This window comes from Peromyscus eremicus, chromosome 7 (assembly GCF_949786415.1).
Source record: "Peromyscus eremicus chromosome 7, PerEre_H2_v1, whole genome shotgun sequence".
Taxonomy (NCBI): domain Eukaryota; kingdom Metazoa; phylum Chordata; class Mammalia; order Rodentia; family Cricetidae; genus Peromyscus; species Peromyscus eremicus.
Window position 1 is genome coordinate 57,359,768 of NC_081422.1, and position 14,779 is coordinate 57,374,546.

General features: G+C 41.5%; 1 protein-coding gene across 2 annotated transcripts in view; it reads right to left on the reverse strand.

The window, feature by feature from the left end:
• Pias1 (protein inhibitor of activated STAT 1) overlaps positions 1 to 14,779 on the reverse strand; it is a 116,633-nt gene that overhangs the window by 4,360 nt on the left and 97,494 nt on the right. For both annotated transcript variants that reach the window (XM_059268064.1, XM_059268065.1), the window contains exons 9-13: positions 12,021 to 12,181; positions 9,261 to 9,391; positions 8,315 to 8,495; positions 3,795 to 3,937; positions 973 to 1,010 (exon numbers count right to left, since the gene is read on the reverse strand). In XM_059268064.1, the coding sequence (XP_059124047.1) occupies positions 973 to 1,010; positions 3,795 to 3,937; positions 8,315 to 8,495; positions 9,261 to 9,391; positions 12,021 to 12,181 (654 nt within the window). The remainder of the gene's footprint in view (positions 1 to 972; positions 1,011 to 3,794; positions 3,938 to 8,314; positions 8,496 to 9,260; positions 9,392 to 12,020; positions 12,182 to 14,779) is intronic.

The window sequence follows — 14,779 nt, forward strand, 5'->3', positions numbered from 1 at the left end:
GCTCAGAGACATGGTGTCAGAACGAGACCACCACTGTGAAAATGGGATGAAGGATGATGTACGTGAGCACTATCACCAATGAACATCTTGCAAAGTTTGCACATCTCTAACCAGTGCTCCAGCTTGCTGGCACGAAACTCAGGAAGGCATCTGGACAGTGGCTGGATCACTGCTTTGGTGGTGAGATGTGCTTCTGCCTCCTATCCTTAATCCATGTCCTTAGCCATTTCTCTATGGCCGAAGCAGGCCTTTGTCAATCTGTGTTGTCTCACTGTTTTCGATGAGACTTTGGTCACTTTGTTCTTGCTCTTCAAGTCTGTAGCTCTAGTGCAATGGGACAGCCTGACTGGTGAGTAATACTCATTGACTTTCTCCTTCTACACACCGTGATCACTTTTAGTTTTGTTTCCAGGTCACTCTATGTGGCCTTTTAGCAATTGATTTTGTACATTTAGGGTCTGAGATGAATAAAACCACCGGAGCTCAAGACAAACCTGGGAGGAGAAGCAGCAGCAGAGCTGCAGTACACACAGTGAGAGGAAGCACAGCACACTGTATGACTGAGGTCAACAGTCACTCGCCATCACTACCGAGTGCTTATGGACTGCACCCAACTGTTTGCTTTAAACATACCATTGGCGATGCAGAAGCACCACAGCCTATGATGCCCTGGGCAACAGACACTCTCACACATGTGGCCAAGACTGAAATCTACCAGTCACATGGTTCACTGCCCTGTGTCTTTATACAGCAGTATTGAGAAATCAATAGGCAGACACTGCTTTTACCCTCTACTGGGGGTGAAGGGTGGTGATGAATAGTGGCTTTTATTTAAATTCTTACAGCCAGAGCAACACTGGCCATAGGTACCCTACTTTCCAAGGAAATTTATTCTTTCTTCTGGCTATGTATTATACTTTTAGATATTTTAATATACAATTAAAGAAATGGATTGTTTTCACATTAACGTACCTGATTGTCTCCTGATAAGAAAGGAAAGAAATCTAATCCTGTGGAAAGAATTTAAAAAACTTAGTTTAGAGGCAAAACAACAACAAAAAAGAAAAGCAACCCTTTCTAAATACCCCAGCACTTAAGTCTTCACTCTGGATTCATGTTTAAACACAAGGAATGCTGGACATGGGGTGCACACCTTTGATCCCAGCACTTACAGGAGGCAGATGGAGGCAGATCTTTATGAGTTAGAGGCTAGCCTGGTCTACATAGCAACTTCCAGGCCAGCTAAGGGGACATTAAAAGACTTTCAAACAACAAAAAAAGCCTATCAAAACAACAAAAAAACGAAGAACGAAACAAAAGCCATAAGAATGTTAAGCTGGGTGTTCTATGGCTCTTTCACCTCTAAGCTATGAAGGATAAAGTCCAAGTTTAGAAACAAATACCTTGCTTTCACTGATTCCTCACAAGTAAACATTCATTCATTCATTCATTCATTCATTTTTGGTTTTTTGAGACAGGGTTTCTCTGTGTACCTTTAGTGACTATCCTGGATCTCGCTCTGTAGACCAGGCTGGCCTCAAACTCACAGAGATCCGCCTGGCTCTGCCTCCCGAGTGCTGGGATTAAAGGTGTGTGCCACCACCGCCTGGCTAAACATTTATTTATTTAGATAGAATCTCTGTAGTGCAGAATGGCCACAACCTATATTGACTTTGAACTTCCATTTTTTTTTTTTTTTGGGCGGGGGTGGTGTTGGTTTTTCGAGAAAGAGTTTCTTTGTGTAACAGAGCCCTGGCTGTCTTGGGCTTGACTTTGAACTTCTTAATCATGTCTTTACCTCTAAGTGCTGGGATTACAGGCATATAACACCATGTTCAGTTTATCTGGTGCTGCGAATCAAACCCATTGCTTCATGCACACTTGGCAAGCACTTTACATACTGACCTATGTCCTTAGCCCTTAGATTTCAATCTAATTTACTGTACATGAATGCCTCTTGGGGTCTTTCATTACTTTTGGTTTGATTTTACAAGTGAAACTTTAAGAGGCCACCCAAGTTGTAGCGAAGTTTTTCATTCTCCTCCTCAGATGTGTTGTTCACTTCCCATCATCTAGACCAGATTAAAACCCAAGTGTGACTGTATAGCTAGGCATGATGGTGCATGCCTTTAATCCCAACATTTAGGAAACAGAGGCGGGTAGAGCTGCTACACAAAGAGACCCTGACTTTAAAAATAAGTGTCTGGTGGCACCACAGAAAAGCTCAGCTCTGATTCCTGGCTGCAGGCAGCCCCTTCCTAACCCATATACTGCTTTACACTCCTCAGCACTACATAACAAAGAACAAGAAAAGGAGTGTCTCGTGCTGATGTCTAACTGTGAGGTGCACAAGCAATGCAGTACTTTGGCAACCACTCCTGCCCACACCAGAAGAGATTACAGTACGAGGACCTACAAAACGTGTTTCAATAGTGATGGATGTGTGCAAATAGCTAGGAAAGCTGTTTAGAAAACTGCTGGGAGTAACCAGCTTCTGGGAAGTTCAATGACTAGTCCATAAGCCATTAAGTATTAAAGATAACACCCAGAGTTGACATTCTTTTTGAGATACAAATGAATATATTGGCATTTCAAACTTCTCTTAAAAAGGCTAAGTCTGGCCGGGCGGTGGTGGCGCACGCCTTTAATCCCAGCACTCGGGAGGCAGAGCCAGGCAGATCTCTGTGAGTTCAAGGCCAGCCTGGGCTACCAAGTGAGTCTCAGGAAAGGCGCAAAGCTACACAGAGAAACCCTGTCTCGAAAAACCAAAAAAACCAAAAAACCAAAAAACCAAAAACAAAAAACAAAAAAAAAAAGGCTAAGTCTGGGCATGGTAGTGTACACCTGCAGGTGGATATCTGTGAGTTTGAGGTCAATCAGGACTACAAAGAAAGACTGCCAAAAAAAAAAAAAAAAAAAAGGATTAAAAAAAGAACCAAATTAAAAAATTTCTAATGTCTTGCCGGGCGGTGGTGGCGCACGCCTTTAATCCCAGCACTCGGGAGGCAGAGCCAGGCGGATCTCTGTGAGTTCGAGGCCAGCCTGGGCTACCAAATGAGTCTCAGGAAAGGCGCAAAGCTACACAGAGAAACCCTGTCTCGAAAAACCAAAAAAAAAAAAAAAAAAATTTCTAATGTCTTACTTCATTACTCTTACAGGGCTAGCAAGAAGTCTCAGTGAGTAAAAGTGCTTGTCACCAAAGCTAGTGACTTGAGTTTGATCCCTAACATCCACACAGTGGAAGGAGAGAATGAATTCCTGCAGGCTGTTCTCTGACCTCTACATGTGTGCCATGGCATGCAGCACCTCCACAATATGGTGCAAGCCTAAAATCCTAGCTCTTGGGAGGCAGAGGCAGGAGGATGACAGCAAGTTTGAGGCCAGTTTGGTTTACTATATGGTGAGCTCCAGGCCAGCACCAGGGCTACACAGCAAGATCATGTCTCATAATACAACTCAGTTACACACAGTGTCTGTTACATGAAGCCATAAAGAATAAAAACCAGCATTCACCCCCACCAAAACGAAGGCCACATGCAAGAAGTGTTCCAACAGCCTATAGAATACTGGGGAGTTCACAACATCTCAAGACCACTGCCTCAGTATTCCCACAGCAGTGAGCCCTGGCTGCTGAGGAAGGTGCCACCAAGATTCAGGCTGTTTTTTCTGGGATCCAAAGGCCTGTTCTCCCCATCTCCACTTCTTCCCTATATCCCTCATCCCCAGACTGCAACCACACAGAGTGAAGGCATTCCTCAGCCTGTGTGACAGCAGTTGAAGGACCAGGGACTCACCTTGTAAGTCATAAGGCATGGGCGTCATGTGGAAAGGGTGCCTGTAGTCCTGGATGAGGGAAGTGTTGATGTAGCTTGTATCTACAGCAGGAAGGCTGGGAGTGCGGGACACAGGCGATGCTTGATGAGGAAGACTTAAAATACTGTGGGAAAGAAATGTTTAGAAAATGTAATAGTCACTCTAACAGTTTAACAAATGAAACTGTATCCCACAATGAGTCCTACTTTCTATTATAATAAAAGAATAAACGATAACAACCCAACAAAAAGCAAAACAAATGGTAAGAAATAACTGGCATGCAGTAGTCTTTTTGCAGAGGCTGTAAGGAGAATCAGATAGATGCAATGGAATCACCATTTCTAGTCCATACAGTCCTTAGATCCTCCACTCTAAGGATGCAGGAGCTATGCAGAGCTGAGTCACCGCAACAGGACATGAGTGAAAGGTACACACAACAAAGGAAATTGTGGCCCTTCTAACGCGGATACTCAAGGGGTAGACAGTGAGAAATCTAGGGATACCCTTTGTGCTGGACAATTTTATGTTGACTTGACACAAGCTAAATCATCTGAGAGGAGGGAAACTCAATTAAGACAATGCCTCCCTAATACTGAGCTGCAGACAAGCCTGTAGGGCATTTTCTTAATTAGTGATTGATAAGAAAGCAAGCTAAACAAGCCATGAGAGCAATCCAGTAAGCAGCTCCCCTCCATGGCCTCTGCATCAGCTCCTGCCTCCATGTTCCTGGCCTGACTTCCTTCAATGATGAACAGTGGTATGGGAGTGTAAGCCAAACAAACCCTTTCCTTCCCAACTTGTTCTTGTCATGGTGTTTTACCACAGCAACAGAAACCCTGACTAAGACTCTGGTAAGGAAAACACAACTAGAGACAACTAGTGGAATGCAGCAACTTGAGCACCGAGGAAACAACAGATTTATGAGCTTGTTCAGAGGGAACTTTGGTTCACCCAATGTCTAGCTTGGCTATCAGTACAGTTCAAATGACAGAGCCTTTGAAGCCAATCAAACAGCGAGACAAGGTAAAGAAGTGTCCTGAAGTGAAGAGGAAGAGAAGTTTTAAAGGGAGAGTGATACAACTGCAAAGGAAACACAGGAACTCCAGAAAAGCAATGGCACGCTTCATCAGCTGAAGGCCAAAGCTTTCTCCTTATCTCCTGTAAGAAATAAGGAGAAAAGCCCAGCAGTGCTGGTGCATGCCTTCAATCCCAGCACTAGGGAGGCAGAGGCAGGTGGATCTCTGAGTCTGAGGCCAGCCTGGTCTACAGAGAGTTCCAGGCTGGTCAGTGCTACAGAGAAACCCTGGATGTGTAGGGGGAAAAGAAAAAAAAAAAAGAAGGAATAAAGAACTGACTTTGAAAAAAAAATAGTTATGATAGTCTGAGGAAGGTTTATGCATCATTACACATGATCCCAATCGTGTAAGGCTAACAGGCACAGAGGAAAATCAAGTAACAGAAACAGAGGAATAGAGACTTCTTTCAATTTGCATGTGCATGACGAGTGTTTGCATGCTAGTGTAAGTGCACAGGTGCTACAGCACACACATGGAGGGCAGAGGACAACCTGATGTATTGGTCCTTGTCTGTCCCCTCATTGCTCATGATATGCTGGGCCAGACAGGGCTTCTCCTGTCTGAGTCCCTTCTTGATGCAGTAGTGTTGGAATTAGACATGCACACTACTGCAGCAGGCTTACATGGGATCTGGGGATCTAAAATCAGATCATCATGCTTGCACAGCAAGTACTTTATCCAATGAACCACATTCCCAGCCTGAGCTTTTGCCTCTAATACCCCACATGAAGTACTTGCAGGTACAATTTAAATGATACGGAGTACTTCAAAACACACTTAGGTTAGAGTTCCTGGAACAGAATCCTAATTATGAGTATGCATTACACTTTTGTGAGTGGGACACTTTCAGGTGCTGCACAGAAGTGTTCCATCTAATGAAAGTGTAAACCTCTTATACCTACAGAGAATTCCATGTTCCTTAGCTATGTTCTTTGTCTATGCTCAGAAGATTGCAACAGGAAAAAGCAGTTGACTGCTAGTCTTTACAAACATCCCAGTCTACCACACAGTATGGAACTTCTGGGTGAATGGAACACTTGGCAAGATGCTGCAGTCCTTATCTCCTGGCTATGGGATAGCCGCCACATCGTCTTTCAATTCTGTGACTGCTTTCAAGTGCACTTCCATATTACAGTGCACAGCAGCAGGGGTAGTAGTGTTCTAGCTGGCAGCTGGTTGCTGCTGTGACACTCACAGTGCTGCGTAATCATTCTTTTAAAGATGCTAGAGACATCCAGGTTTTATCTACATAGTCAGAGATAAAGGTGTAGCATTTGCAAAGCTATATCTAGGCACAATTCATCATGGGCAAAAATTCAGGGAAGTAGTTAATGCAACTAATGTAATTTTCCAAACATAATAAACAGAGCTATTTTGGGAGGAACTGTAAAGTAAATATACAAAGAAGAAATACTAGATTCTAAAGACTCCAAAGTTTTCCTGACGGAAAAAAATATACTCAGATAGTAAAACTACTGTAGAGTTCACATATGACTATTCTGAAGAGTACAAAACAGCCATACAATTAACCCTAAAGTATTATATACTTGTTTTAGAAAGTGTCTTGGGGTTGGGGATTTAGCTTAGTGGTAGTGTGACTGCCTAGCAAGCACAAGGCCTTGGGTTCAGTCCTCAGCTCCAAACAAACAAACAAACAAACAAAAAAAGTGTCTTTTAATTTTGCAATTATGGCACAAAAATTTGACAATAGTTTTCTCCAGATATCTGTGGGAGGTTGGTTCTAGGACCTCCTGCAGATACCCAGATCCAAGGTCATTTTTTTTTTGGGTCTCTCCTATGTCATAGGATTTATGTATCATCTAAGCATGTCCTCTGGTCTAAGTTCCTCAGAACACTTACTACATTAAAATTGTTATGGCAACTGATTTTTTTTTGATAAGATGTCATCTAGTTCAGGCTAGCCCCAAACTAGTGGCAGTCCTATTGCCTCAGCCTTATGAGTGGTGGGGTTATAAATGTGTGCTACAATCTCCAGCTCCAAGGTACAACATGATGGGAGGCTCCTGGGAAACAAAGGCAACAAGAACAGGGCTACTGTGAAGGCAAGCCAAGTCATTGCAGACCTTGCCTGGCAGCTCACACACGTCTATAGCCAGCTTCAATGGTCAGGTGTGCTCAGCTTTCTACTGTAAGTGCTCAGAGTTAACTTGATAGCAAGTAGGTTCCAGTTTTTAGGCAGTGTTCTAAACCCTACAAGCATGCCAAAATGAAGTCTAATCCCTTTGTGGCTTCTGACACGGATAGCAACGTGAAACACATTTCAATCAACTCCTCAGATTCAGAGAAAGGTCAGTCTTGCCCTCTTTCCCAAGAGCTGAGATACACGTGCACTCTTCTGTCCATCCCCCCCACCACCCCAAAGGGTGAGGAAGTCTGGGCTGTTCAAGGACACCATGAAGGTCAGCAGAGCAGTCTGAGTTCACAGGAAAAAAAAAAATGTATTGTCTACACTGAACAAACCCAGTGCGGGAAAGACTAGTGGTTCAACAGTCTGTCATGTGGCACTCGCTCCAGCAAGGTGGCTGTCACCAGGCTAAAACTGGATAAAGACTGCAAAAAGATACTGGAAGGAAAGCCACACCACAAACGAGGAGGAGAGGACACAGGGAAAGAGCATGGAGGTGGGGGAGTCCCCATTCTATAGACCAGGCTGGCCTGGAACTCAGAGATCCACTTGCCTCTGCCTCCCACGTACTGGGATTAAAGGTATGCACCACCACACCTGGTCCAAGAGTAATTTTATTTACAACATTAATCAAAAATTGGTTCAATGAGGGCTAGTGAGATTGCTCAGCAAGTAAAGGCACTTGCTATTAAGTCTATCGATCTAAGTTTGATCCTGGGACCCATATGGTGAAAGGAAAGAACCAATTCCTGAAGGTTGTTTTCTGACCTCCACACACATAGACACAAAACAAACGAGTCTTTATTAAAAACAAAACAAAAAACAAAAAAGAATGGTTAAATGTAAGCAAAACTCTTGATGATTCTGATGGTATCAAAACTACTGTACACACTAGAACCATCTTTTAAAAAAACTGTGTGTGTGCATGTGCACTCCTGGAGGCCAGAAGGCAGCATCAGATCCCTTGCAGCTCAAGTTACAGGCAGTTGTGAGCCATCATGTGGATGCTGGGAACTGAACTTAGGTCCTCTGCAAGAGCACCAAGCACCCTTAATCACTGATGCATCTCTCTAGGCCCAGAAGCATCTCTTGATATGATGAATCTTATATCCAAACTCTTGTAGTGTAGTACTCCAATTCCTCAAGAATGTGACATCCCTGGGAAAAGTCAATCTACATTCTGCACTCAAGCATAGTAGTTTATCTGGCAGCCTTTACTTTACTTACCAAACAAGCTTTCACAACAGAGTTTTTTTGGAAAAGTTCTAGCAGTACTCACCCTTTATTATTTAGTGGTGATGTAGGAGACAGGGAAGGACAGGTCCTCTTGGCAGAGGGTTCTTCCTCTTCTTCATCTGATGAACTGTCTATGGTTAGGTCAATCACTTCGACTTTCTTGTTTTTATTTGAGGATTGGTTGTGTGAAGTCACCTGATGCTCCAATGTGGAGCTCAAGCATCCTGTGTGGGAATGATTAAAGCACAAGACCCGTGTCAATTCTCCTCTTTTCTCAGGGTCCCTGTGATGAGCATGTCAGTTTAGAGGAGCAACACTACTGTAGCCAGAGCTGAGACGTAACAGTGGCTCTGTTCTACTAAGTTTAAAACTTCTTATTGATTGTTAATGAATTATTTTGAAAAACAATTTTCAAATAGAATAATCAAAATGTATCTTATGGCTGGGTGTGGTGGCACAAGCCTTTAATCACAGCACTCTAGAGGCAGAGCCAGGCAGATCTCTGTGCGTTCAAGGCCAGCCTGGTCTACATAGTGAGTTCCAGGACAGCCAGAGCTATATACATGAAGAGACCTTAAAAAAAAAAAAAAAAAGTATCTTTTATGTCCACTTTAGAATAAAAGTGTTTTACAGCAGGACTGTATAGATATATGTTTATCTATACAGCATCCAAAATACCTAGGAAATACTAATATATTACACTAAAACTATAAACCCTTTAAAAAAGGTAGTGCTTCAAACCACAACTTGAAAAGTGATTTTAGACTACTCTGAAAGCTAGCACCATAAAAATCTTAAGGCTGGCATTAGCACCATAAAAATCTTAAGGCTGGCAAACAAAGTTGATTTAAAAGGAATCTCACTATTTGTGGACATTTAATCAATTACCTAACAATTATTGAGCTATTTGTACTGCTCAGAACGTTCAAAAGTGTGAAAACCATGGTACATCACAGTGGTGACTACTTTATTTGTGGACACCTACTCACCGTCAACTCCGTTGTATGAGGCAGTAACTTCCTGCACTTCCTTTTTTGATCTCATTGGAGCCCATGAGCCATCCTCTTTAAACTGTATCTCATCACAGTCTGTACAGTACTTTAGGATTTCCATAAACAACCTAGACAAACAATCTGTCCTTAATATAGCAATTTTAAATGAAGAGAAATGAGAAACCTGTCTCTTAAAATACTTAGATTTTCTATGTTTTTATACAAATAGTAAATAGGAGAAAAGAAAGTAGAACAGATAAATTACATTTGTTCTCAAAACCTAATGCTAAATAGGGAAAATAGTTACTCAAATTGTGGAACATTCATATAAAAATGTTACGTAACTTTGAAAAAATGACAATTAAAAATATCTATTTAGTGTGTGTTATATGGGTAGGTAGCTGCCACAGTGCATGTTTGGAGGTCTGAAGGCAACTTGTAGGAGTTGGTTCTCTACTTCCACCATGTGAGTCCTGGGGATTGAACTATGATTGTCAGCCTCGGCAGCAAGCACCCTTACTCACTGAGCCATCTCAGTGGCCCCAAGATTTTTAAATATACAAATACATCTCAGTTCACAAAAACTGAGATGGTTAAGAAAAAAAAGGTATCTCAAAACAAGATTCTCTATGTGAGTAAAAGCACACACTAGTTATCTCTGGGTAGTGATTGTCTGTGTTCAGTTTTCTTCTTTATACTATACATTTGTAAATTGCTCATAAGGTCTTATTTTATAAACTAAAGCGATACATATAAAAATGTAACAACTACCCGGGTGGAGGTAGTGCATGCTTTAAATCAGGAGGTAGAGGCAGGCAGTTCTCTGCGGGTTCAAGGCCAGCCTGGTCTACAGAGCGAGTTCCAGGACAGCCAAGGCTATACGGAGAAATCTTGTCTCAAAAAAAAAAAAAACCAAAATAAAATAAAACAAAAAAACCATACAACCAACAGTTAAGTCCAAATAAAATAATACATTGGTACTAAAAGAATATTTATAGGGAATGCATGAAATTCACTGTGGCCAAATTATCTGGTTATAATGTTAAATAAAACCAAAGACTCAAGGTTATTAATAGCATATAATCAGAATTTATGTAAAAATAAAACCGGAAGTTATATCAAAAATGCCTTTTATTTCCTGTTTTTTTCTATTTTTCAGAGAGTGAAAGAGAGAAGAGATTTTTATTACAAGGAAAGAACTAAGATATATACTATACAGAGCTGATAAAATATTACTATTAATTTAAATTTATGTTAGTTATTTCATTTCTGAAAACTCCAACAGGAAACAATGCTGTCTACTCCTATTTCCCCAAGACTGACATCTTCTAAGTTTGGGTTGTAAGTCCATTGATAAATACATTCCATTGCTTGTATTATCCCCTTCAGGCTCATATGCCTTCTCATAGACTATAAATAAACTGTCTTGTTTGAGTGTTTTACTGAAGAATATTAGAAATATTAGGAAGGCATTTTCCTTTTTCACAGTTCATTTCCTTGTTTCTTGTTCAGTCAGAAGCCGACAGAAGTAACAGACTCATGGCCAGAGGTTCAAACACCACAGACAGATGGGTTTTAAGGAGAGCCGTGGAGCACTGTGAGGCAAGGGTAGAGACACAGAGAGGAAACACAAGGCAAGGATAGAAACCCAAGCAGCATAACAAAGAGAGCTGCTATCAGCTGGCTGCTCTTTGCCAGGAGCCCTGAGAGTGGGGAACAGGGCTTGATGGACAGGGCAGAAACAGAGCCAGTCTCTAGAAACTGGCTACCTTCTACTAAAAAGTCCAACTTTTAAAAGAGACCTTATTATTTATAAATTGTTTAAATTGCGCGTGCGCGTGCGCACATGGAGTATGGAAAAGGGCATCAGATCCCCTGGTCTGGGAACTGAACCTGGGTGACCTATAAAAGCAATACAGGCTCTTAACTGCTGAGCCATCTCTTTAGCTCCAAAAGCTCTCATTTATTTATTATTTATTTATCTATTTATTTTGGATGAATTCGAGTTTACCAGAACCTCCTAATAACCATGCTTTCTCCAATGCATTCTGTAGGTCTTAGATGTACTCAAAAGTATATGCATACCCTGTTTAGAACTAGTGGTGCTTAAAATGGTAAACAGAAAGTACTGAAGGAAAAGGAAAAAGCACTTGCTGTTTTTGTTTTGTTTTGTTTTTTTAAACATTTATTTATTTATTATGTATACAGTGTTCTGTCTGCATGTATGCCTGTACACCAGAAGAGGGCACCAGATCTCATTACAGATGGCTGTGAGCCACCACATGGTTGCTGGGAATTGAACTCAGAACCTCTGGAAGAGCAGCCAGTGCTCTTAACCGCCGAGCCATCTCTCCAGCCCGCACTTGTTTTCAAAACAAGATGAACACACACAACATAAATAAAATTCAATGTTAAGAAATTTTTAAAGGGGTGGGGGAGACACCGAGATGGCTCAGTGGAAGGTTCCTGCTGCCAAGCCTAACAACCCAAGTTTGATCCCCCAAATACACACGGTAGGAGGCAAGAACCAACTCTCCAATGTTGTCCTCTAACTTCCATGTGCACACTATGCCACCAATAAATGTTTAAAAACAACCCTGAAAGATGGAAAGTATTTACAATGTTAATTACTCACAGATTTCTAGAATAATGAAAATCCTACTTTGAAAAATTTGGTTTTATCTCAAACCTGATGGTGACAAACTCGGCTAACAGAGGGTCATTTTAAAACACAAGGAGAAATGGAAACATACATACCCATCAATAATAAGGTGTTCATATGGAGCCTTCTTATCACAGACAGGACAAACCCACGTTGGTTTTTTTTCATTCATTTGAATATAAAGAGTTGCATCAAAACACTGAAGGTGGGAACAGGTAAGTGCCCGACATGGAATTGTCAGCCGCATTTTCCCAAGCTTTCAGAGAAGGGGAAGGTCAATATTAGTATCTGCTATTCGAACTTAGGTTCTACTAATGATTTCCTGAAATACAATGTGCATGTATTATAATTTAAAGCTTGCTGTGCGCACAACCCCTGCACCTAAGGCACAGTGAACATCATGAAAGAGGGGCAGAAAGACATTAGTCAGAGAAGCACGAAATCCGCCGACACTGTGTTTCCTAGAAATGACAGGGAAGCTTCTTACCCACAATACTGAACAACACGGCTGCCTGAATAGGACCTGAACAAGGATCACACCAACATGCTAACATGGTACAGGGAAATCTCACAGGGCCCCACTCCTAGACAAAGAACTGTACAGAGGAAACTAAGCAAGGCTGAGAGTAGGAAAAGCAGTCTTCCCCAGGGATATACCTAATTGGTTATCAGATACCAAATGGCCAGCCCTGAAATGATATACATACAAGTAACAGTCCATCATATGGACTGAGCAGGCTGTATTTATATATTTAGGAATACATATGTGTATAAATACAAATGTATGCAATAATAACACTTGAAGAAAAAGAGGCTATGATTTGAGTGAGTACCTGAGAGAGATTAGAAGGGAAATGGGAAAGTGTTATACTTACATTTTAATTTCAATATTTAAAATTTTAATATAAAAAATATGCTGTGTCTGCACTATTTGTGTTTCAATACCACAGAAGAACATAAAACACATTATTTTCAGAAACCTGCCTGCAGGTTAAACACTACAATATATCTTTGAATATCAAAACAATGACTATTTAGTCTACCACAAGGCCATTTGCTACCTCTACGGGCTGCAAGTGAGTTTCTTGTTGGGAAGGCCTGAACCCCTTTGAAAGTGCTTCCATATTTCGTGTGTGTGTGTGTGTGTGTGTGTGTGTGTGTGTGTGTGTGTGTGTGATACTGGGAACTGAACCTGGGGCCTCGTGTATGCTAGCCAAGCACTCTACTACTGAGTTATATTCCCAGCCCTCTCACACTCTCACATTCTTTTTCTTTTTAAAGATTTATTTATTTATTATGTATACAGTGTTCTGCCTGCATGTATCCCTGCAGACCAGAAGAGGGCGCCAGTTCTCATTACAGATGGTTGTGAGCCTCCATGTGGTTGCTGGGAATTGAACTCAGGACCTTTGGAAGAGCAAGCAGTGCTCTTAACCTCTGAGCCATCTCTCCAGCCCACACTCTCACATTCTTAAATCAGTCTTTGATCTGAAAAAAGTTAAGAAGCATCTAATTAAACATTTAGAAAAAGAATTAACTATGGCTAGTCACAGAGATCAGTATGGACTCTATCTTCATCTCTGAATTACTCTCTAGTTCACAAAATGAAGCCAAAATCACCCATTTCCTCCAGTGTAAGGCACAATGGTTGGGGGTAGCTTGGAACAGAAGACAGGTGTTGTGCACTCTGTATGTCTCTCCTCACTGGGCATAATCACATAGTCAGCATCCCTGGGTTTCAAGCATCACTAGACAATTCAGGGATATTTTCTTGCCTCATTTTAATTGTTGAGTTGACACAGACTGACTCTATCCCACATATAAACATCTTCTTTGTCCTAAGCTGCTTGTTTGGGCCCAAGGCAGAAACCTTGCCTGGGGACCTGCACAAGGAATGCTGTATCATAACTACTATAGGTTCCCCAAAGTCTATAATGGCCACAGAGCATGTAAGCTCCTCACTTTATATAATGATATTACTTTCTAAGTTCATGGAAAAAGACTTTCTGTATATTTGTGAGTTAAAAGAGAAAAAAAGTTCTTGGCTTACAAAAATTTCAGGGAAACGTGCAATTTCCTGGTCTACCGAGGAAACCAACTGTCACAGGGCCCTAAATTATTGTTCTGGTACCAATGATTTACTGTACTTCTTGGGCAGACACTTAACCTCTCTGGGCCTCCTTTTCTATCTGGAAAGTAGCACCATTTCCTCCTTATTTCCACCGGATGCAGTGATGAAGAATTTAAAAAGGACACTGGACACATGATCAACTTAAAACAGGAGGAATGTCCCTTTATCATATCCAAAGCAGGGAGAGGAGAGATCCAGAGTAAAATAAGCATGCTCATCTCTTGTGTCCCAGCTCTAGCCTTGCCTAAGTCAGATTATACTATTTGTTTGTGTATCTCCTATGGGAAATAGGTCAGACTCATGTCCTTGTCCCCAGCTTTGGAAAAGTACCTGCTATACTGCAGAATGACAGTCTTGTATATACTGCTAAACTGTCAGCTGTACACACTAGCAGTCCTAAGAAAAACTCCTTATGTCTGAAAGATGTGACTGACAGCTGGGGATTACAGGAATAAAGGCATGTGAAAGGAAAGCCTTCCAAAACTACCTCTTTCAAAGTGTAATTCTAGGGCCTGTTGCTTGGATTTTGAAATCATCCTTCTTCCTATCTTACTCACTGTCTCCATGAAGCATCAGGAGGAGCCTCACAGCTCTGCAGCTGGGAGCTTAGTGTGCTGGCACTGAGCTCCCATAGGACTTTCAACCTATGGTTTCTTCACTTAATATTAAGCAACAATAGGCATTTGCAATTCACAGTTAAGGTCTAATTTAAGATACAAAAAT